This window comes from Aquarana catesbeiana, linkage group LG13 (assembly GCF_042186555.1).
Source record: "Aquarana catesbeiana isolate 2022-GZ linkage group LG13, ASM4218655v1, whole genome shotgun sequence".
Lineage (NCBI taxonomy): Eukaryota > Metazoa > Chordata > Amphibia > Anura > Ranidae > Aquarana > Aquarana catesbeiana.
Window position 1 is genome coordinate 58,270,585 of NC_133336.1, and position 25,848 is coordinate 58,296,432.

At 41.1% G+C, this 25,848-nt stretch overlaps 1 protein-coding gene across 1 annotated transcript in view; it reads right to left on the reverse strand.

Annotated features, from left to right (window-relative positions):
* The window catches only part of BRF1 (BRF1 general transcription factor IIIB subunit), a 643,919-nt gene that overhangs the window by 173,585 nt on the left and 444,486 nt on the right, over window positions 1-25,848 (reverse strand). The window contains exons 12-14 of the mRNA XM_073610050.1: window positions 9,979-10,040; window positions 1,772-1,853; window positions 1,620-1,675 (exon numbers count right to left, since the gene is read on the reverse strand). Of these exons, the coding sequence (XP_073466151.1) occupies window positions 1,620-1,675; window positions 1,772-1,853; window positions 9,979-10,040 (200 nt within the window). The remainder of the gene's footprint in view (window positions 1-1,619; window positions 1,676-1,771; window positions 1,854-9,978; window positions 10,041-25,848) is intronic.

Consider the following 25,848-nt stretch of genomic DNA (forward strand, 5'->3'; position numbering starts at 1 on the left):
ATGTCAGTGTGACATTGGAACATTTTACCATATGGTATGGAGTTGTCTCCTGGTTTGTGACTATTGGGGCCAGGTGACGGCTAAGTTAGCAGAAGTGCTGGGCCTACGCTTGACACTGAACCCCCTGTTATTTTATGGTATCCAGGATAGTCTTTCCACCCTCAAACATGTTCAATGCTTCCTTTGATATGCATTCAGTTATACCAGATTCAGATTTAGTGTCAATGTGAGTGCCAATATAAACTGTTAAGCTGGCCATAGATTTACTTTTATTTTTTTTCAGCCAGAGGGCTAATAAAAAAAAAATACATAAAATAAAATTATATATATATATATATATAAAATTTCACCATCCACACAAGCAGGACTCTCTGCTCTAGGAATACACTGATCAGAGGCTACAGCCTCTGGTCAACAAAGATTAATTATCCAACAATCTAGTTCAATAGAAGTTGGTCTAAAGATTGACTTCTGTTGAACAGGGACAGCCACATGCTTCAATCCACCTATGGCCAGCTTTAGTGTCTGTTTTAGGTAGGATAAAAAATAAAGTGTGATGCTGTTTCTGAGGTACACACATCAAATAATGCATACATATGTGGTATTCACATGCACATCAGGCATAGGAAAATATTTTTGGTGGTAGGTCATGGTAAAGGCAAGTAATACACAGGTAAAGTTTTAGGATTTTTATTTTTTTTTAATTTTTTTTATGATTTGGGACAGTTTTACTTCTATCCTAGAGTTGGGCTTTAACCAATACAGACATCCGTGCTGCCAGAATGAAGTGATAATGGTCTACACTTTCCTGTTTATTATCCTACCAAGCGGTGTACCAGTCTGCTCAGAACTGCTGTGGTATTAGCATAGGCGACTTTGTTATCAACAATGAACTCTACACAGAAATAAATAAAAACAAAAAAAACAAAAAAAAAAACCTTGTAATCAAATTATAAATTTATTAAAGAAGTTGCTGTCATTTCAACACCGTAGACATCCTTAGAGGGCAGCAGAAACACAGAAAAGTTACTCACCAAAATGCTAAGGCTGCTTCACTGTCAATAGAACATCACCAGATTATTTTCCTACAGTCACCCAGTGGATGCATTCCACTACCATAATGTCAGGAGGGTGCAGAAGTGTGTGTGTATAGACCTATACTGTATACATATAGATTGAAAAAAAAAAAAAAAAAAAAAGTATATATACCGTATACTATTTATAATTAAGTTTGTACGAGGAGGATATATGTAGTAAAAAAGTGAAAAGCAAGTTATTAAATGCATTACAAAAAATAGATTAAATTATATTTGTTGTGTTTTATTTTAACCTAAGCCAATGCTGTTTTTTTTTTTTTAACGCAATACACCTATGTTGGAGTGTCTTTTTTTGCTGGTTGTGTTACATTGCTTTATACCTTCTATCCCAGCATTATGGATACATAAAGTGGCAATTACATTTTTTAACATCCTCCACCAAGCAAACTATTAGGTTTGGGTGAACTAACCTTTAATGCACTTTGCTTTGATATGAAGTATCATGAAATCATAACCAGTGCACAAACTAGAAGATCTTGTCATAAAGAGGTAACAAATGATTACACAGGAGGAAAGTGTTACCTTCTGCTCCTTATAAATGCCAAGCTCTTTTTCTTTAGCGATTCTCTCCTCTTTCTCTGAAAACACAGAAAGATGACAGCAGAACATGAGTGATGTATGCTAGATGCTGCCATTCCACATGACATGTCTGCCTGTGCACCCGTGTCACTCACCCTTCTGTTCCCGCAAGTACTCTGCATTCTCCTTCATCCACAGTTCTGTCTTGATTTCAGATTCCTTCTCATCGAGAATATACTGAGGAGGAAAAAAAAAGACAAAGTAAGCCCACCCCATATAATTTATAAAACCAGAATGATATGACATCTGCTAGCATGGAGTCCAGTCTGCCATCCACAGTTTGGACATCATTTATTAGGGCAGTCCTACATGGTGACTGTTGTAGATCAGCATTTTATTTGTAAGGTCCAGTCAAACCATTCCCATCCAGTTGCTTTGTTAGCATAATTATATATATATATATATATATATATATATATATATATATATATATATATATATATATATATATATATATATATATATATATATATATACACACACACACATATACATATATATATATAAAAAGAGCATTAAGGGCAACTGTTCAAATGCCACCCACATAGGAGTGCTCCATTTAAGGAAAGGGCTTGTGATTGAATCAAAACTTTGCTCACCATACAAGTCAATGGAATTGTAAAAGCAGCTCAGAAGAAGGTCAAATGCAGGTTAAGAGCAATTCAGAAGCACCTGAAGCATCTCAGTTTGAGCTGAAATGATATACCTGAAAGCATATTGCTTTTTTATTGCCATCTACATGAGCCAGCAGGCAACGCAGACTATCACTGCTTAAAGCAGGGGTCTTCAAACTTTCTAAACAAAGGGCCAGTTTACGGTCTTTCAGACTTAAGGGGGGCCAGTGGAGGGAATGATGCCCCATCGTTGGTGTCAGTGGAGGGAATGATGCCCCATCGTTGGTGTCAGTGGAGGGAATGATGCCCCATCGTTGGTGTCAGTGGAGGGAATGATGCCCCATCGTTGGTGTCAGTGGAGGGAATGATGCCCCATCGTTGGTGTCAGTGGAGGGAATGATGCCCCATCGTTGGTATCAGTGGAGGGTATGATGCCCCATCGTTGGTATCAGTGGAGGGTATGATGCCTCATCGTTGGTGTTGGTGGAGGGTATGATGCCCCATCGTTGGTGTCAGTGGAAGGAATGGTGCTCCATTGTTGTTGTCAGTTGGAGGAATAATGCCTTATTGGTGTCAATGGAAAGAATTCTGCTCCAATGTTGCTGTCAGTGAGGGGAATTGTGCCCTTTCATTGGTTTCAGTGGGAGGAATTTAATTTATTACAGGTACTTATATATCACTATCAATTTAGGCAGCACTTTACATATTTATTGAACATTCACATCAGTCTCTGCCCTCAAGAAGCTTACAATCTAAGATCCCTAACTCACATTCATGCATACACATACTAGGGCCAATTTAGACAGGATCTAATTAACCTATCAGCATGTCTTTGCAGTGTGGGGGGAAACCGGAGTACCCAGAGGGAAAATATGCAAACTCCAGGCAGGTAGTGCCACGGTTGGGAATCAAACAGACGACCCTAGTGCTGGCTAGGCAGAAGTGCTACCCACTTAGTCACCGTGCTGCCTCATCTTTGGTATCAATGGAAGGAATTATGCTATATCATTGGTGTCAATGGGAGGAATTGTGCCCCATCCTTGGTGTCAATGGGAGGAATTACGCCCCATCCTTGGTGTCAATGGGAGGAATTACGCCCCATCCTTGATGTCAATGGGAGGAATTACGCCCCATCCTTGATGTCAATGGGAGGAATTGCGCCCCATCCTTGGTGTCAATGGGAGGAATTCTGCATTTGGCGCCCGGGTCGCAGTTTGGAAAGCACTGGCTCAAAGTGTATGTCTGGGCAAATTGGAAAAAAAATAGGTGACCATTTTTGTCTGTATGATCCAAGGTATGCAAATGTTCCCAAGCATATTTAAGATAGCAAGGTGAATGCTAAGCAAGTGTGTTAGGAGAGGAGGGAAGGTATACCTACATACACAAGAGCTTCAGTGTAACCACTGAAGGCTTGACGTGATCAAACATGTATATCTACTGGGTACCCCAACTCAAGTCCTCACAAAAATGTACCCACAAAGATAGCTTATCTCTGTTCAAAGAAATCACCTAAAGATTTCCCAACCTTACTGACCAATTACATCTGGGTGAGCTATTTTATTAGGCAGACATGGTCAAATGAATACATGAATATGCCAGAAATATTTTAATCGTATTAAAATTGTTTCAGGGTATGAGCACCTTCAGACACTTTCTAAGATCTGCCCACATCTAAAGATGCCCATAGACTGTCAGCAATCTGCTTGTTATCCACCCTTGGTGTGGCTAACCACCACTTCTTTCTGTATCTGATTGTATTTCACAAGCTAACAAAGGTTGGCAAACACTTGACTAGGTGATATGATGGGAAGCTGCAGGATTAGCTAATTAGGTAAGCAACAATAGCACTGACACTGCTGTATCCTGTGAACCTGCCATCCATTCAATGCATTGTGCTGAAGGCTTTAGGTCATGTAGCTGTTAAATAAACAGCAGCTTGGTGTAACTAGCCATCAGACCAGGACCAGGTAATGCCAAGGGAAAATAAGCAGTGTGGAGTAATAATGCACAGACCACATGGGTGGCCCTTAACAACCACTCAATGCGATCACAGATCAGTTTAACAAACCGGTGTGATGTATCAAGATCCACACTGTAGTTACATTCCCCATTACCATGCAAACTCACCCAACAAAAAACAAGGTGAAATTACTGTCAGATCCGAAATGTTCAGCATAGGTAGATCTACAGCACAAGAGGGGATGATTTCCAGCTACAGGATATAGAATTATTCTATCCATTAATGGGGCTGGAGGTGGTGACAGTGATCACATGACAAAGCAGAGCTGTCTAATCACGTGGGTTGATTTTCTAAAACTGAAGAGTGCAAAATCTGGTGCAGCTGTGCATGGTAACCAATCAGCTTCTAACTTCAGCTTGTTCAATTAAGTTTTGACAAAACAAAAAACTGGAAGCTGATTGGTTTCTATGCAGAGCTGCACCAGGTTTTGCACTCTCCAGTTTTAGTAATTCAACCCCACTAGCTCGCTATCTCTGCAAAGAGCAGAAAGAGATGAACTGTACTTAATGCAGGAAAAAAAAGATGTTTTCTTATTTGAATTAACCGACTGTAAGGGCACAAGGTACACATTTTTTCATCAGGCGGTTAAAGTATACCTGTCATCGGTTGACAGTGGAGGTACCCATCTTATACACTGATCAGCCATAACATTATGACTACTCCCCAAAACTCATTGAGACATGGACTCCATTGGACCTCTAATGATATGCTGTGCTTTCTGGCACCAAGCTGACTGTACCAGATCCTTTAAAGTTGTTGTAAAGGCACAAGGTTTTTTACCTTCATGCATTCTATGCATGAAGGTAAAAAACCTTCTGTGAACAGCAGCCCCTCCAGCCTAATACTTACCTAAGTGCCCCTCTCGATCCAGCAATGTCCATAAGAGCCTTGCCTCTCCGGGGACTTGCACACCTGATTGGCTTCTGGCAGCAGCAGGAGCCATTGGAGCCAATCAGGAGACAGAGGGGGCGAGGCCGAACCTGCAGCTCCGTGTGTGAATGGACACACAGAGCCATGGGTCAGGAGCGCCTGCTTGGGTGCCCCCCCAGAGCAAGCTGAGGGGGCACCTGGAATGAATTATTGAGTGACTTGTATAGCGCTACCTATGCGAAGTGAATTGCCTCAGGGCGCTTTTTAACCTACCAGCATGTCTTTGGAGTGTGGGAGGAAACCGGAGTACCCGGAGGAAACCCACGCAGGCACAGGGAGAACATGCAAACTCCAGGCAGGTAGTGTCATGGTCGGGATTTGAACCAGCGACCCTATTGCTGCTAGGTGAGAGTGCTATCCACTACACCACTGTGCTGCCCAGGAAGGAGGGAGGAGCCAGGAGCTCGGGTGTGGGACCCAAGAAGAGGAGGATCCAGGCTGCTCTGTGCAAACCCACTGCACAAAGCAGGTAAATATAACGTGTTTCTTATTTAAAAAAAAAAAAAACAAAGAAAAAAAAAACCAAGGCTTTAAAGCGGAGTTTCGCAAAAAATTTTTTTTTAGATGTCAGCAGCTGCAAATACTGCAGCTGCTGACTTTTAATATAAGGACACTTACCTGTCCCGGGGTCCAGCGATGTCGGCACCCGAGACCGAACCGTCCCTCGATCCTCGGGTGCTGCCACCGCCATTCTCACTGAGGGATGGCGGGGGGTCTGCGGCTAGCTATACCCGGAAGTGGGTGCAGATACCTGTATTATACAGGTATCTGCACCCCCCTCCCCCCTGAAAGGTGCCAATTGTGACACCGGAGGGGGGGAGGAATCTGATGAGCGGAAGTTCCACTTTAGGGTGGAACTCCACTTTATTATCACTTTAAGTGTAAGTTGTGAGGTGGGGCCTCCTTTGACCAAACTTGTTTTTCCAGCCCATCCAACAGATGCTCAATTGGATTGAGATCTGGAGAATTTGGAGGTCAAGTCAACACCTCAAACCATTCTTGAATTCATCAGACCAGACTACCTTCATCTATTGTTCTGTAGTCCAGATCTGATGTTCAGGTGCCCATTGTTGGAGTTTTTGGCTGTGAACATGGGTCAACACCTCAAACTCGTTGTGTTACAAAAACTATTTTTTCATTCATTAGACCAGGCCGCCTTCTTTTATTGCTTACCGAACACTCCCCTTGTGTTATGGAGATGAGGAAATGGGATTTGCAGTACAGCTGGGAGAACAGAGTAAAGCTTATAACTCTTTTTGGAATTTCAGTGCAGCAGGGGCAGCGCTGTCATCTCACTACAGAAAGTAAGGAGCTTACGTAATTTTTGCATATTTAATGAGACAAAAAATTGGGAAATATACATGTACTACAAAGATGTACTTAACATGTCTTTATTTTACCAAGACCTACATTATTTTAGATAAATGTTTTATCTAAAAGGTAGGCACCAGAAGGGGGTACAAGTGAAATCAAACAATCTCCACATCCAAACCTATACATACATGCATTATAGTAATAAAATCTAGGACAATCATTGTACATTTATCAGATATGGTATCAACAAGTATATCCAACAGAGTGAAGCTCCAATGGACATGTAACCACATACGGTATTTGATCTAACAAGCTGGCTGCTGCATTCGAAGCACTGTCAATTATTATTGCCGTATAATGCTTCTGGTGTATCTGTAAAGTTTTTACCCCTGAATCAATAAGGCTACTTTCACACTGAGGCGCTTTACAGGAGTTTTAGTTCTAAAAATAGCAGCTACAAAGTGCCTCTCCTGTCACTCCAGTGTGAAAGCCCGAGTGCTTTCACACTGGAGCGGTGCGTGCTTGCGGGAAGTTAAAAAAAAGTCCTGCAAGCAGCATCTTTGGGGCGCTTTAGGAGCGGTGTATACACCGCTCCTAAAGCACCCCTGCCCATTGAAATGAATGGGCAGCGCCGCCGAAGCGCCTGCAAAGCGCTTCGGCGCTACACGGGTGCCATTTACCGCCGATGCCCCCATCACCTCAGTGTGAAAGTGCCCTAAAGATAAACTTTCTCGGGACAGACAACATCTTTGGATTTTCGGTTTTGTTTAGCTGAACAAAGAAAGGTGAGATAATGAATATCAGTATTAAGAACTAAAACATGGCAAAGGTATAGCAATTAGTGAAAAGGGGATGGGGTGGAGGAGGAAACAGGGTAGGTCTACAGAGGAAAAAAAAAAAAAGAAAAACAGGGTAAATATAAAGATGTAAAAAAAAAAAAACAGGGAAAATAGGGGAAAAAGGGAGAATACAAGGAGGGGATAAATGGGCGAGAGGCAATGTGGGATCAAAGAGCAGAAGGGAATGGGGAATAAAAGGGCGAGAGGAAACAGGGAATAAAAGGGCGAGAAGAAACAGGGAATGAAAGGGCGAGAGGGAACGGAGAATGAAAGGGCGAGAGGGAACGGAGAATGAAAGGGCGAGAGGGAACGGAGAATGAAAGGACGAGAGAGAACGGAGAATGAAAGGGCGAGAGGGAACGGAGAATGAAAGGGCGAGAGAGAACTGTTGATGAAAGGGCCAGAGCAAACAGGGGGTGAAAGGGAAACAGGGGGTGAAAGGGCCAGAGCAAACAGGGGGTGAAAGGGCCAGAGCAAACAGGGGGTGAAAGGGGCCAGAGCAATTGGGGTGAAAGGGCCAGAGCAAACAGGGGATGAAAGGGCCAGAGCAAATGGAGTGAAAAGGCGAGAGTGAACGGAGAATGAAAGGGCGAGAGGAAACGGGGAATGAAAGGGCGAGAGGGAAAGGAGAATGAAAGGGCGAGAGGGAAAGGAGAATGAAAGGGCAAGAGGGAAAGGAGAATGAAAGAACGAGAGGGAATGGAGAATGAAAGAACGAGAGGAAAAAAGGGAGAGAGAGAACAGTTGACGAAAGGGCAAGAGGGAACAGGGGATGAAAGGGCCAGAGCAAATGGAGTGAAAGGGTGAGAGCGAACGGGGAATGAAAGGGCGAGAGCGAACGGGGAATGAAAGGGCGAGAGCGAACGGGGAATGAAAGGGCGAGAGCGAACGGGGAATGAAAGGGCGAGAGCGAACGGGGAATGAAAGGGCGAGAGCGAACGGGGAATGAAAGGGCGAGAGCGAACGGGGAATGAAAGGGTGAGAGCGAACGGGGAATGAAAGGGCGAGAGCGAACGTGGAATGAAAGGGCGAGAGCGAACGGGGAATGAAAGGGCGAGAAAGAATAGGGGATCTAACAAATATATGGCCTAAGAGGACTCCTGTAATTATTGGTTCTGTTACCCAAACATTTCTCTTCCTGGAAGACATACACTGGCACTTTGGGAGCATTTTGCTAAATGCCAACATGTATTCAGTCATTTAGCTGAAGACCACCTATTGCCTCTATGTTTCTTGAAGCTAACACGCGCATACATTTTTATCATGCCATACATACATCATGCCAGTAGTGAACTCTCAAATACCCACTTTACGGGCCCTTACAAAATCAAAATGCAACATTCAACATAATGGCATTCTGATATCACAGGTGCTACAGTAGCTAAGATTGTTCATCTTGATTCCCAGTTGCACCACTAGAATAATAGCAGACAATCAATGAAGAGCATGGGATTCACTATTAAGGATTATAGCACACACAGTTCACAAAGCCTGATGGGCTGTCAGAAGACGCTAGTCTTCATCAAACCTTAACATAGGTCCCTTAGTGCATTCGGTTTTGATTTTATTAATATCGAATGCTCAAGCCCTGAAGAAGGGGCAGCTTTTTCCCCTGAAATGTGTTGTATTTGATGCTCTTAACCACTAAATGTTTCAAAAAGTCCATTAAGTGAGATTAAATTTTGCACCAGTTCCTCCTCCGTACACATCCAACAGTTCACAAAGTGGGAATCTCAGGTGGAGAGTCCTTGTCACCCAAATCTTTGAGTGATAGAATTAAGGGGGTGGGTGATTCAAATTGCCACGTTTGACCCAAGACTGAAATATCCATTCTGGGTGGACTGCAGCCTTAAAGTAGAACTATAGGCAAAACTTTTTTTTCATTCTGGATAGAGCAAGGAAGGGTTATAACCCGTCAGAGTTTTTTTCACCATTTGTGTCCCATTGCAGAGATTTCCCTTCACTTCCTGTCCCATATCCAAACAGGAAGTGAGAGGAAATCCCTGTAAATCAAGGGAATTCCTTGCGGTATAACTAGTATACCCATTGTAAGATTTCCCCTCTATTACTTTTCTGGGGACAACCCAACATTTGGGTAATTTCTCTTACTTTCACTTTCAATGATAATGGTAAACAGGACCAATACAGAGGGGTGAATCTCCCTAACGGGGGCACAGAATGCAATAAAATCTGACAGGTGTTCTAACCCCGCTCCACTCTATACAAAACAAAAAAAAAAAAGTTTTGCCTTTAGTTATACTTTAATTGCCAGTTTCATATCAAACAATAGACTTTCTTTCTCCCTAGTAATACTAAATCACTGGCAACATTTATGTGAATAACAAATCTATAAAGAGATATTCATGTGTTATATTTACGGACATCCAGCTGTTTACTGCTCATATACAGTATACCATGAGTTACATAGATCACTGGAAGCATTCTCAGCAGTACTGGAGCTAATAAGTTCATTTATCTCATAACCACTGGAAACTGTGCAAAAGGGGACACTGGATGGAGAAAAACAACTTTGATTAAACACATTTATACTGGGTGACATGAAGGAAGAAAATTACAAGTCTCACCCTGTCTATTTCACTGTCGTCAATCCCATTAAGGTCCAGCTCTCCGTCTTCTGCATTGCCACCTTTACAAAGTAAAAATAAACCTCAATGACATATTGTTTGTTTCATTAATTTTGAGCACATTTTATGCTAACATTGTAAAGTTGCTGAAAGGAGAAACTTTATGGTAATCGGATTTTGCGGGGTGGGGGGGTGAAAAAGTAACGCTCGGTTGGGCTGTGCTGAATTGCTCATATGGTGTGGGCAATGATAAAATAATAGACGCTGGCCTAACAAGTTAGAACATCTAGTTCCTGCTCTAAATAATGGGATTTGTTTGTTACTCGCCATAAAATCCCTTTCTCTGAGTTCATTGACGGACACAGCTCTTCTGGATCTTGACCATAGGGTTATATTGCCACCTACAGGAGTAGGACACTAGCAGAAAAAAAAACCGCCTATGGGCAGTCTTTTCTGGCATAAAACCCTTGTTTGTTATACGCAATCCAGCTTGTAACATAGTAGTGTCAGAAAGCATAGATGCCAATAAAGGGGTGGGTGCTGTGCCAGCGATAAACTCAAAGAAAGGGATTTTACGGTAACAAAAAATCCTATTTTCTTTTACGTTCATTGACAGATACAGCTCTTCTGAATCTTGACCATAGGGTTATATCGCCATCGACAGGAGTAGGACACTAGGCAGAAAAAAAACTCAGCACCACCTATGGGCAGTCTCTTCTGGCATAAATCCCCCTCTTTGCTATATGCAATCTGGTTAATAACAAAGCAGTGTCAGAAAGCATAAATGCCAATAGAGGGGTGGGTGGTGTGACCATCAATGAACTCAGAAAAAGAGATTTTATGGTAACAAAAAAAAAATCCTGTTTTGTCTTACGTTCATTGACAAACACAGCTCTATTGAATCTTGATCAAAGGGATTTCTGAAAGCAGTGCCCCAACGAGGGGTGGGCAAACCAAAAAAAAAAATCACTGAACAGTAAGAGAAACAATATTTTAGGACACACACAATTCTATCATTTAAATTTACTACATTTTTATACACTTTACATTGACACCTCTGAGTGCTTTTACATACACTAAAATGGCTAAATGTTTGTGGGCAACAGAACATCTAAACTCATCAAAAACTATGTCTATAAAGGAGCTGGCCTTGTGCTCAGGGGCACGGTCATGCTGGAAAAGAAAAGGGCCTCCCCAAAACTGTTGGGCTGGAAGCACACAATTGTCTAACGTCTTCCTATGCTGTAGCATTATCAGTGCCCTTCACAGGAAACACCTGAATTTAACAGTTTAGAAGGGTGTCCATATAAAGTATTGTACACTGGGGTTACTGGCATGTCTGATATACAGAAGGTAAAATAAGAATTGAACGTGTCACCATTTTTCTAGGTAAATATATTTTTAAAGGTACTATTGACATGACATTTTTAACACATGTCGGTAACAACCCATGCAATCCATACAAAGAAACCAAAACAAATAAGTTAAAAAAAAAGTTGTGTAATAAAATGGAATGATACAGGGAAAAAAAGTATTGAACACATGAAGAAAGGGAGGTGCAAAAAGGCATGGAAAGCCAAGACACCAGCTGAAATCTATCTGTAATTACAAAATAATCCTGCCCCTTGTCAATGCAAATTATTATCAGCTGGTTCAGTCTCAACTAATGGCCTATAAAAGGTGTCTCATTACCAAAGTGTCACACAAGAAAACATCTCATCATGGGCAAAAGCAAAGAGCTCTCTCAAGACCTTCACAACCTCACTGTTGCAAAACTTACTGATGGCATTGGTTACAGAAGGATCTCTAAACTTCACACTAAAAATCTCCAAAACCCTGGGCCATGTCCCTTCATATAAATCCCACTCCCATATTACCTCCCTCACTCTCCTGCTTCTCCTAACCTCTGGAGATATATCCCCAAACCCCGGGCCTCCATCATTTAACTGTACCCCATGCACCCATCACCCTGCACCCTCTGGTAGCAGCCACAATCAACACAATTTAGTCCCCATTCCTATTCTTTCTAAGACCAGACTCCCTTTCTCTTGTTCTCTTTGGAACTCCCGCTCTGTCTGCAACAAACTCACCTCTCTCTCCATGACCTCTTTATTGCCAACTCATTTAACCTACTCGCCATTACCGAAACCTGGCTCGACGGATCTGACACTGCGTCTTCCGCTGCACTATCCCATGGTGGTCTTCTCTGGACTCACTCCCCCAGATCCAGCGGACAAAAGGGAGGAGGTGTCGGAATCCTTCTAGCCCCACATAGCACCTTTCAGGTACTACACCCACCTCCCTCTCTGTCACTCTCCTCTTTCGAAGCACACTGCATTCGTCTTTTAACTCCAGTTTCTCTAAGGATAGCTGTGATCTACAGGCCCCCTGGACCAGTATCAACCTTTTTTGATGACTTCTCTGCCTGGCTACCCTACCTTCTTTCTTCTGAAATCCCCACAATCCTTCTTGGGGACTTCAACATCCTTATTAATACTATACCACTCCTGCCACTTCCGAAATTCTCAGCATAACATCCTCCTTTGACCTGGAGCAGTGGATACATGCTCCCACTCACTCCGAAGGCAATACTCTTGACCTAGTTTTTTCTCACCTCTGCACTCCATGCAACCTCTCTAACTATCCATTCCCTCTCTCTGATCACCACCTTATTAGTTTCACTCTCTCTCTCTCTTCCACCTCCTCTCCTCCCAATCGCCTAATTGTTACCCACAGAAACCTATGTCATCTCAACCCTTCTCTTCTCTACTCTGCTATCGACAACCTCTACGTCAAAATCTCACCCCTATCCTGCACCAACCTAGCCACTTCTGGCCTCAATGGACTCAATGGCACCCCCTTACTACACACAGAATCAGGCCCGACCCTTCAACCTTGGGAAACAGATGATACTAGAAGTCTAAAAAAATGTAGTCGTGCTCACAAGCGCCTGTGGCGTAAGACTAAGTCCCAGAGAGATTTCAACCAATATAAATCTGCCCTCCAAAAATACAATTCCAGCCTCCTCACTGCCAAGCAGACCTATTTTATCACTCTCATTAGCAACTTATCATCCCGTCCTCGTCAACTCTTCTTTGCCTTCAACTCTCTACTTCGTTGTCCACCGCTTCCACCCGCCAACTCACTCACTGCCCAGGAGATTGCCAATCACTTCAAACAGAAGATTGATTGAATTCGTGAGGAGATCTCTACTGTTCTGATACCCTCCACGCTTTACACTTCATGCCCACAGGCACAATCATTACTTCCCTCTTTCAACCCCACCACTATAGACGAGGTTGCTAAACTACTTGCTAATGTCCACCTTACCACCTGCCCTCTGGATCCTGTTCCCTCACAAATGCTACATTCACTCTCTGGCTTTATGCTACACTCTCTAGCCCACATGTTCAATCTTTCCCTCTCTTGCTAACGAGCAGGGCCCTCTGATCCCTCCTGCATTGATTTGTATTGTAAGTGTACTGTCTGCCCTCATGTTGTAAAGTGCTGCACAAACTGTTGGCTCTAGATAAATCCTGTATTATAATAATAATAAACTTCTGAATGTTCCAGTGAGCACTGTTGGGGCCATAATCCAGAAGTGGAAAGAACATAATTTCACCATAAACCGGCCAGGATCAGATACTCCTCGCAAGATTTATGACAGGGAGTGAAAAAAATTATGAGAAGAGTTGACCAAGAGCCAAGGACCACTTGTGGAGAGCTTCAAAAAGACCTGGCATTAGTAAATACAATTGTTTTAAAGAAAAAATAAGTAATGCACTCAACCGCCATGGCCTGTATGCACTCTCACCACACAAGACTCCATTGCTGAAGAAAAAGCATGTTTCAAGCCTGTGAAATACTGGGAGAATATAGTCGGGTCAGATGAGACCAAAATTTAACTCTTTGGATGCCATAATACACATCATGTTTGGAGGTCAAATGGCACTGTACATCACCCCAAAGACACCCGCATACCAAAAGTGAAGTTTGGAGGTGGGAACACCATGGTGTGGGGCTGTTTTTAAGTATACGGCACTGGCAAACTTCATGTCATTGAAGGAAGGATGAATGGAAAATTGTACCAAGACATTCTTAATAAAAATCTGCTGCCATCTACCAGGATGATGAAGATGAAAGAAGGGTGGACATTTCAGCAAGACAATGATCCCAAACACAAAGACAAGGAAACTCTCAATTGGTTTCAAAGAAAGAAAAGAAAGCAGCTAGAATGGCCCAGCCAATCACCTGACTTGAAGACAATAGAAAATCTATGGAAAGAACTGAAGATCAGAAGAGGCCCACAAAATCTTCAAAATTTGAAGTGTGTGTGGAAGAATGGGCCACAGTCACACCTGAGCAATGCATGTGACTAGTGTTTCCATATAGGAGGCATCTTGAAGCTGTCATTACCAACAAAGGATTTTGTACGAGGTATCAAGTAAATAAATTTCAGTTAGCATGTTCAATTCTTTTTCCCTGTGTCATTCCATTTTATTATACATAACTTCATTTCTGAACGTATTTCTTTTGGTTTTCTGTATGTATGGATTGCATGGGTTGTTACCAACATATGGTTAAAATGTCATGTCAATAGCACCTTTAGAAATAGATTTACCTAGAAAAATGGTGAAGTGTTCAACACATATTTTACACGCTGTACATAGACAGTGAAACAAAGAAGAAATGTGCAATAATATTCTATAGAGAAAAGAAGCCTTGCAGAGACGCACAGAGCCACATGTAAGGTTCCTGACTTCATCCAATACACCATCATTATTACTGCATCCTGAACTCTTCGCTCCGGCCAGCTATTATAGTAACTACTTCCGACTAATTTGCAGCTACTTGCAGCTTGCGAGTAAATGGAGCAGTATTTAAAGTGCAAGTTCATTCTCATAAAATGTTCAGTCTACAGTATATTTGCGTGTGTTCTCTATTATCAAATTATATTTAAAAGAAAATTGTAATGATCTTTTTCAACACACAGAGCTACAGTGCCTTGAAAAAGGATTTTATGTGATAGACCAACACAAAGTGGCACATAATTGTGAAGTGGAAGGAAAATGATAAAAGGTTTTCAAACATTTTTACAAATAAATATCTGAAAAGTGAGGCGTACATTTGTATTCAGCCCCTCTGAGTCAATACTTTGACTCACCTTTCACAGCAATTACAGCTGCATGTTTTTTTGGGTAATTCTCTACCAGCTTTGCACATCTAGAGCGAGTGAAATTGTTGCCCATTCTTCTTTGCAAAATTCCATTGTAGCTCTGGCTGTATGTTTAGGGTTGTTGTCCTGCCAGAAGGTGAACCTCAGCCCCAGTCTCAAGTCTTTTGCAGACTAACAGGTTTTCTTCTAAGATTGCCCCGTATTTGGCTCCATCCATCCTGTCCCTGCTGAAGAAAACCATCCCCACAACATGATGCTGCCACCACCATGTTTTACAGTGGGGATGGTGTGTTCAGGGTGATGGGCAGTGCTGAAAGCCGAAAAATGGCCTGGGCAGGAAGAGGGTATAAGTGCCCTGTAGGCAAGTGGTTAAAGTAGAACTATAAGCAAAACTTTTTTTGCTTTTGGATAAAGTAAGGGAGGGTTATAACCCAACAGATTTTTTTTTTCACCCTGTGTCCCATAGCCAAAACAGGAAGTGAGAGGAAATCCCTGCAAATAAAGGGAATCTTTTGGGGACCCCCGGGTCACCAAAACTAGTGTCCCCCTTGGTTGATTTACCCTCTATTACTTTTCTGGGGGCAATCCACAATTTGTGATTTTCTTTACTTTCCCTTTCAAAATATATTGGTAAACAGGACAAATAGAGAGGGGGAATCTCCCCATCTGGGGCACAGACAATAAAAACTGACAGGGGTTCTAATCCCTCTCCACTGTCTAAAACTTAAAAAAAAAATATGCAGAGGTCAAATACCACCAAAAGAAAGCTCTATGGGTAAAAAAGGACCTCAATTTTGTTTGGGTACAGCGTTGCACGACCGTACAATTGTCAGTTAATCACTTGACAACTGGGCACTTAAACCCCATTCCTATCCAGACCAATTTCCAGCTTTCATCGCTCTCTCACTTTGAATGACAATTACTCAGTCATGCAACACTGTACCCATATGAAATGTTTGTCCTTTTTTTCACACAAATAGAGCTTTCTTTTGGTGGCATTTAATCACCGCTGGGTTTTTTATTTTTTGCACTATAAATGAAAAAAGACCGAAAATTCTGTAAAAAAACAAAAAAAAAACAAAACATTTTTCTTTGTTTCTGTTATAAAATTTTGCAAATTAAGAATTTTTCTTCATAAATTTTGGCCAAATTTTATACTGCTACATATCTTTGGTAAAAATAATCCAAATCGGTGTATATTATTTGGTCTTTGTGAAAGTTATAGAGTCCACAAGCTTTGGTGCCAATCACTGAAAATTGATCACACCTGAAGTACTGACAACCTATCTCATTTCTTGAGACCTGAACAAGCCAGGACAGTACAAATACCCCCCAAATGACCTCTTTTTGGAACGTAGACATTCCAAGGTATTTAGAAAGAGGCATGGTGAGTTTTTTGAAGTTGTATTTTTTTCCCACAATTCTTTGCAAAATCAAGATTTTTTTTTTCTTTTTTCACAAGTGTCATATTATCAGGTTATTTCTCACACACAGCATATGCATACCACAAGTTACACCCCAAAATACATTCTACTACTCCTCCTGAGTACGACGATACCACATGTGTGAGACTTTTACACAGCATGACCACATACAGAGGCACAACATTGAGGGAGCGTCATCAGGCGTTCTAGGGGCATAAATTACACATCTAATTTCTTGACTACCTCTTACACTTTTGAAGGTCCTGGAGCACCAGGACAATGGAAATGCAACAAAAATGACCCCATTTTGGAAAGAAAACAACCCAACGTATAATCTATGAGGCATATCGAGTCTTTTGAACATGTCATTTTTTTCTACAAGTTTTTGGAAACTGTGGAAAGAAAATGAAAACGCATTTATTTTTTTTGGGTATGGCTGAGTATGGATGGGATGGCTGGGTATGGCTGAGTATGGATGGGATGGCTGGGTATGGCTGAGTATGGATGGGATGGCTGGGTATGGCTGAGTATGGATGAGTATTGCAGAGTATGGATGGATGGATGCATGGATGGATGAATGAGTATTGCTGAGTATGGATGGATAAGTATTGCTGAGTATGGATGGATGAGTATTGCTGAGTATGGATGGATGAGTATTGCTGAGCATGGATGGGATGGATGGATGAGTATTGCTAAGCATGGATGAGTATGGATGGGATGGATGTTTACTTCTGAGCATGGATGACTATGGATGGGATGGATGAGTACTTCTGAGCATGGATGAGTATGGATGGGATGGATGGATGAGTACTTCTGTGAGCATGGATGGATGAGTACTTCTGTGAGCATGGATGGGATGGCTGGATTGGGCACAGAGCAGCGCTGTGGGCACTACACATCCAGCCCACATCGCTGCAGCACTTGATCTCTCCCCTCGCACTGTACCAATAGGAGAAAGGAACAAACAAAGAAAAATAAATCAGCGCGAAGTGGTAAATAACGTAATGAAGCAGCTGAACACTAGGGTCAAAATTCAAATCCCTCAATAAAATCAATAAAACAGACAGTGCAGCGCTAAAACCAAAAAACAAATAAATTAAAAATAAAAATAAAATCCACCACAGTGTAAAATCAATGAGTCCATGGGTATAATCCTGATATCATCTTCATATCCGAGCAGAACACTTGCTTAGCAAAGGGGTGATACACAGAAATCCCACCACCAAGGTGTAAGATGGCCTCTCACCTGATGGCGTGGACCCTTTAACTACAGAGGGTCAAAGAGAGCCTTTTCATAAACCCAAAAGGAAAACAGCATGCAGAGACATCCGTCTGGGGCTCGGCATAAGGTACTAAATTATGGGTTTCCTTATCTTTACAATTTTGGCCTTTTAGTCCCCTTGCAGTTTGATTGTGGTGCAAGGGGACTAAAAGGCCAAAATTGTAAAGATAAGGAAACCCATAATTTAGTACCTTATGCCGAGCCCCAGACGGATGTCTCTGCATGCTGTTTACCTTTTGGGTTTATGAAAAGGCTCTCTTTGACCCTCTGTAGTTAAAGGGTCCACGCCATCAGGTGAGAGGCCATCTTACACCTTGGTGGTGGGATTTCTGTGTATCACCCCTTTGCTAAGCAAGTGTTCTGCTCGGATATGAAGATGATATCAGGATTATACCCATGGACTCATTGATTTTACACTGTGGTGGATTTTATTTTTATTTTTAATTTATTTGTTTTTTGGTTTTAGCGCTGCACTGTCTGTTTTATTAATAGGAGAAAGGAACCAGACGTGATGCCGGTTTGTTTAGAAGTGATCGCGCCTTCATCTGACGGAGCAATCACGTGGTAAACGGCTGCTGTTGGCGGTCACGGATGTTCCCGGGCGCGCGGGAGCAGGGTTCTGGGAGGGCGTCCTCCCAGAATAAGCCGACCACGCTGCAGCCGTCTTTTGGCTATGGCCCGGTCGGCATGTGGTTAAAGAGACGCAGTGCCGCATCGCGAAAAATGGCCTGGTCATTAAGGGGGCAAATCCTTCCGGGGCTGAAGTGGTTAAGCAGTCTACTGAAGTATAAGTCAGTTGCAAAAAAATGTAAGAAAAAAGCCAGCACTCCAACTGAACCTCTGAGATGTCTGTTTATTGAAGTCCTATATTTGTCAAAATGATATGGAACTTCAGTAAACAGTTATCTTATATGTCCAGATGGAGTTCTGTCTTTTTCTATGTTTGGATTTGCATGGCGTCACCATTTAGGAAAGCACTCATCCATCCTTACACAAGGGTTACATGAGGTTTGAGTGGTGTAGTTTTGAAGTATTGCAAGGGTGCAAAAAACTTACAGCTCACCTGGATCAACAAAGCCATAGCTATTTCTTCGCAAGATCAAGGTACCCCCCCATCCTGGGTATAATAATTTAAGTGGCTGTATAGCTATGAAGAGGAGGGGTAATCTGGCTTAAATGCATCAATGTCTTTTTTTTTCGATTTCTAAGACTTGAAAAGTAGCGGCTAGTGGGTTTTTCTTTTTGGGGGGGTGGCAAACAACTGCCTCATGATTGGCAGGGAGAAACTTTAGTGTGAAAATAGCAAAAATTAATTTGCTATCGTCACACAACTGGGTGGGCTCGGAGCACAAAGCACACCCTTTTTGAAGCCTATTAGAGCCTCTGGCTATAATCAGGGGACTGAAAAAAACACCCACCCTGCATTGGAATCCATGGTCTGGGCACCCTGATATGTAGATCAGGGGGCCAGACGCATGGATAGGGGAGGGGGCGCCCGTGCACCGCCCTCTATGGACGGGCAGCCACTGGACATGAATAAAGATATTTTTATTGGTCGCATGCATTACTAAGGTGCTGATCCTTCAAGTTATACCCAAAATATAGGGCACAAAGAAGTATTATCGTAGTGCATAGAGGTAATTTATTTTCCTTCTTTTCAGTGCCTTGAAAAAGTATTCACACCCATTGAATTTTTCCACATTTTGTTATGTTACAACCAAAAACCTAAATGTATTTTATTGGGATTTTATGTGGTAAACCTACACAAAGTGGCACATAATTGTGAAGTGGAAGGAAAATTATAAATTGTTTTCAAAATTTTTTACAAGTAATTATGTGAAAAGTGTGGCGTGCATTTGTATTCAGCCCCCCTGAGTCAATACTTTGTAGAACCACCTTTCGCTGAAATTACACCTGCAAGTCATATTGCGTATGTCTCTACCAGCTTTGCACATCTAGAGAGTAACATTTTTGCCCATTCTTCTTTGCAAAATAGCTCAAGTTCTGTCAGATTGGATGGAGAGCATCTGTGAACAGCAACTTTCAAGTCTTGCCACAGATTCTCAATTGAGTTTAGGTCTGGACTTTGACTGGGCCATTCTAACACATGAATATGCGTTGATCAAAACCATTCCATTGTAGCTCTGGTCCTATGTTTAGGGTCGCTGTCCTGCCAGAAGGTGAACCCCTGCCCCAGTCTCAAGTCTTTTGCAGACTAACAGGTTTTCTTCTAAGATGCCCTGTATTTGGCTCCATCCATCCTGTCCCTGCTGAAGAAAACCATCCCCACAACATGATGCTGCCACCACCATGTTTTACAGTGGGGATGGTGCGCTCAGGGTGATGGGCAGTGTTAGTTTTCCGACACACATTGCATTTTGCTTTTAGGCAAAAAATGTCAAATTTAATCTCATCTGACCAGAGCACCTTCTTCCACGTTTGCTGTGCCCCCCACATGGCTTCTCGCAAAATGAAAACTGGACTATTTATGGTTTTCTTTCAACAATGGCTTTCTTCTTGCCACTCTTCCATAAAGGCCAGATTTGTGGAGTGCACGACTATTAGTTGTCATGTGGACAGATTCTCCCACCTGCCGATCTCTGCAGTTCCTCCAGAGTTACCATGGGCCTCTATGCTACTTCTCCTATTAATGCTTTCCTTGCTCAGCATGTCCGTTTAGGTCAGTGGTTCTCAACTCCGGTCCTCAGGACCCACTAACAGGCCAGGTTTGCAAGATAACTAAAATACATCACAGGTGATATCATTTGCTGCTCAGTGATTGCAGTATTCTAGTCTGCATCTCCCCAAAGTAATACTTAAAATCTGGCCTGTTGGTGGGTCCTGAGGACTGGAGTTGAGAACCACTGGTTTAGGTGGATGGCCATGTCTTCGTAGGTTTGCAGTTGTGCCATACTCTTTCCATTGTCGGATGATGATGATGACTCCATGAGTTGGTCTATCACATAAAATCCCAATAAAATACATTTACAATTTTGGTTGTAACATGGCAAAATGTGGAAAATTTCAAGGAGTGTAAATACTTTTTCAAGGCACTGTATATTAAAACCAGATACTAAAAAACTGAGGCCAGCTTTACACAGGTAGCAGCATAAGGTACATCAGCAAACCTTTTGTTTTAATACCTAAACCCAACTCCCCCTCTCCCCAAGCTTTGATGAAGCTACTCAAGGTATGAGAAGTATGAGAAGAATGTGCTTATCCCCAAACAAAAGCCACCTTCTCATGAAGGGTTTAAACCTTGCACAGCTTCTAAAATGTCCCCACTCTACTAAAAAAATGTTGTTGTCTTTCACTGGATTTCAAAATCACTTCCCGTACTTCTGACCCCATGTTAACTAGGGTAAAATCTCCAGAGTGGGGCTACAGAAATAAACTGAAACCTGACAGAGGTTCTAAACTTTCTCCATTGCCTCTAAAACAATGAAAAATAAAGTTTTAATTGAGCCATAAGCATACAGTAAATGTAAATTAGTTTAGTACGATTGTCTTACTCATTTCCACCAGTAGCTTCAGCAACAGATGTTCGCCATTATGCTGGTAAAATCATTGATATAGCATCATCTTACTTTTACCAGACTCTTTTCCCATCAGGTATCATTCCAAAACCCAAGCCAGAGCAGTTTTCTCACATTACAATATTTCATGTTTTCAGGATATTAAAATTGGTTGCATTAAAAACAACTATACAGTCAGTAAGGTAGTATTTGGTGAATGTAACCTCTTAAAGGGAAACATGTATTGTTTATATTTTTTACTCCTGTGGTGTGTGGGATTTTTAGATATATTTAATTTTGTTTTCTTCACATTTTTCCCAGATCTGCACTTTGATGCATTCTATTGCTTTCCACACATTTTCAAACTGATGGCTGCCAAGGCTAATCTGTGCATTTTGAGTAGAAAGAATGTCAAGTTTTTCATGCTGCGTCCCCAGTGGAAAGTCTTTCCCCTCTGTTTCTATCCCTTTGACACCAAGACAAGAACTGACAGGGTGCTGGTGTCACTGACTGGGACAGAAGCACCCAATAAGAGCAATAAACCTGTTCAAACCCCTCCCCACACTACTAAGTAAATGTTCATTTTTTTTGTTTTTCGGTCACAATCAGAAGGATATCTTATCTTGTTGTTTTTGAAGATCTACCTGTATTTTTTTTTTTAGGACATATCTTTTAAAGGACTGTAGTTGTATAGTTTTGGAATCCAAAAGGACATGCCTTTTAAGAAAAATTAAATTTGATTTTACATGAGCAAAGACAAACAAAAACAAAAAAACAAAAAAAAAAAAAAGAGTTATACAACTAATACACAGAAAATTCAGCAAACGATACATATCGATACTTTAACCACTTCAGCTCTCAACTTTAACTGGCGACGCTGTACCCAAACAAAACTTATATCTTTTTTTTTTCACATAAACAGACGTTTCTTTTGGTAGCATTTGATCACCACTGAGTTTTTTTATTTTTTGCGATATAAACGAAAAAACTAAAAGTTTGAAAAAAAAATAACACAATATTGTTTCTGCTATAAAACATATCCAATAAAAAACATTTAAAAAAATAAAATTTCTTAATCTCTTCAATTTTGGCCAAAATGTGTTCTGCTACATAAAGTATCTCACAAAAGTGAGTACACCCCTCACAATTTTGTTAATATTTTATTCTATCTTTTCACGTGACAACACTGAAGAAATGACACTTTGCTACAATGTAAAGTAGTGAGTGTACAGCTTGTATAACAGTGTCAATTTGCTATCCCCTCAATATAACTCAACACACAGCCATTAATGTCTAAACCGCTGGCAACAAAAGTGAGTACACCCCTAAGTGAAAATGTCCAAATTGGGCCCAAAGTGTCAATATTTTCTGTGGCCACCATTATTTTCCAGCATTGCCTTAACTGTATGATGTTATGATTTTAATAAATTCATTCTAAGTTACTACACCACGAAAGCGCTCCTTTGAGAGGACATTAGAGGGAACCCCCTGGGAGAAAACAGAGACACAACATATGTAAGAGCAGATCATCGGAAACAACTATAGAGGACCCCAAGAGGTGACTACACACCAGTACACCGTCCAAGGAACCATAGGCTACACTGATTTAATACTTACCTGAGATGAGAGGCTAGAGAGCAGGAGGTGAATTGGGAGCAAGATTGTCACCTATATTATGAATAATCACCACTAAGGGTGTAGGGATATTGTGCACTACCTCCCAAAAAGGACTTTTTATAAATGGACTTGTATCGATGGACATGCACCATTATATTGTTGTTTAGATTTGTGTGTTAATTGTCCAGCCTTGAGACACAAGTTATTATTTATGCACTAGGATCACTTTTATTACATGTTTTGGATCATTGTTTATATTGCATGTTTATACTCCTATTTTCTATTTCTGTTGATTTAACACAGTGTGAAGAGTGTGGCGATCGCTGGATGACTAGGAGCATCACAGAGCGATTGCTTTTTAGCCTTAAGGTTACACCCAGTAACGTTCAATTGGTTTATGCACTGAAGTCACTTTATATTTATATTTATTTTGATGGTCATCTATTAGGAGTGATTAACTAGGCTTACCTACCACATGAGTTCACGTCACATATTGGTTAAATTGAGTTACCTGTCAGCACCTCACTACTCTCTAACAATGTATTTGCCCTATCTATGCTGTGGGGAGCACCAGGTGTCTTTACTGATTGAATATTGGATTAACACACTCTTCAGTTCACTCTATGGATGTTTAGTTGGGACATTTGGACTATTATTTTTCCCATTGTTTTCATTTTTCATATAATAGATGGACTTAATGCATTTTATTCAAATAAGGTTATGTTTGACATCGCTACTCGTTGATTTTTTTTTTTTTTTTCAAATTGTCGCTCTTTTTTTGTTTATAGCGCAAAGAATATAAACTGCAGAGGTGATCAAATACCACCAAAAGAGATGTCTATTTTGTTTGGGTACAGCCTCGCACGACCGTGCAACTGTCAGTTAAAGCGATGCAGTGCCGTATCGCAAAAAATCTTCCGGTCTGTAGGTGGGTAATGATTCTTGACACTGTTTAACCAGAAAGAGTAAAAAAAAGACACAACTATTAAAAACTTACTAATAAATAACATTTTCTAAAAAACCTTTTCTACCCAAAAACAAAATGGTGTTAAAAGAGTTTCTAAACTAAAACACAAAATTGATAACATTTATTACAGAGACAGCTGTGAATGTGTCTGATCTGTAAGATATGAATGATATTCAGATGCTCACATCTGTGCGGTTTGATGTTCTTCAAACAGAGAGGACTTGTTTTCCATAACTGCAGGCTATAAGGTGATTGTCTAACTCCCCTTTCAAAAGAGGAATTACTCAGGAGTTCTGTGTGCAGGTGCGCCAAGCCTCTTCTATTATAAGTAAACAGACGAGTAACTGGCTTTTATCTCCTTCACAGCTCTGCTAATACAAAACGAAATGTGTTCTCAAGCCTGTGACCCAAAACAAAATAAAAGGTAATTCCCAGAGGCTATGCATACTAAAAGGTCTTGGCTTACAATCACATCAAACCTTATTTCATTATATTTTATGTTTTCTCTCAAATATCTTTATAAAATTAGTCTTGTAAGACTAAGTTGACCCATAACACTCAAAATACAGTGCCTTGCAAAAGTATTCACCCCCCTTGACATTTTTCGTGTTTTGTTGCCTCACAACTTGAAATTAACATGGATTGTTTGAGGATTTGCATAACTTAATTTACAGAACAACTTTGCTTCACAGTCAAAAAAAAAAAAAAAAAATCTTCAAACAACACATAGAACAAAATAACAGAAAAAGTCAATGTGCATAACTATTCACCCCCCCCTAAAGTCAATACTTTGTAGAGCCCCCTTTTGCGGCTATCACAGCTCCAAGTTGCTTTGGATAAGTCTCTATGTGCTTGCCACATCTTACCACTGGGATTTTTGCCCATTCCTCCTTGCAAAACTACTCCAGCTCCTTCAAGTTGGATGGTTTGCACTTGTGAACAGCAATCTAAGTCTGACCACAAATTTTCTATTTGATTGAGGTCTGGGCTTTGACTAGGCCATTCCAACACATTTACATGTTTCCCCTTAAACCACTCAAGTGTTGCTTTAGCAGTGTGTTTGGGGTCATTGTCCTGCTGGCGTTCTATTGGGTGAAATGTGCAGCGCTTATGTGATCATATAAACCATAACAAATAATATGAGTACAAAAAAATGTGAATAATAAATGATGTGCTCAAAAATACTCCAAGCAGTCCTCTATTATGACATGTGATGTCTATAAACAGAGGAACTTGGTCGTGTGATGTCCAAAAAAGAAAAAAGTCAGTGACAAGCTTCAATCATGTGTGATGATAATCCTCAACCACATGTGGATATAATATAGTGACAGTCTAACTTCAAATATGTATGATGTAATAACAGTTAATAGTAGGTCCACCGCCAAAGACACCAGAAGCTGCTTACCAGAGGGACTGAACTCAAATAGGTGTACACCTAGTGATTCAATCAAGCTTTGTGGTATAATATACCAAGGGGATCGGATGCTCTATCCAGATATGACCTCCAGATGGACCTCCGAACAGGTGTAAGGTATGGATGGACTCAGTAGATATAGGCAGTCAGCCCCATCATTAATCATCTTTGCAGGTTTGCTGTTGTGCCATGTTCTTTCCATTTGGTTATGATAGATTTGATGGTGCTCCTAGGGATCATCAAAGATTTGGATATTTTTTTTTTTTTTATAACCTAACCCTGACCCGTACTTCTCAACAACATTGTCCCTTACTTGTTTGGAGAGTTCCTTGGTCTTCATGGCAGTGTTTGGTTAGTGGTGCCCCTTGCTTAGGTGTTGCAGCCTCTGGGGCCTTTCAAAAAAATGTGTATATGTAATGACAGATCATGTGACACTTGGATTGCACACAGGTGGACATCATTTCACTAATTATGT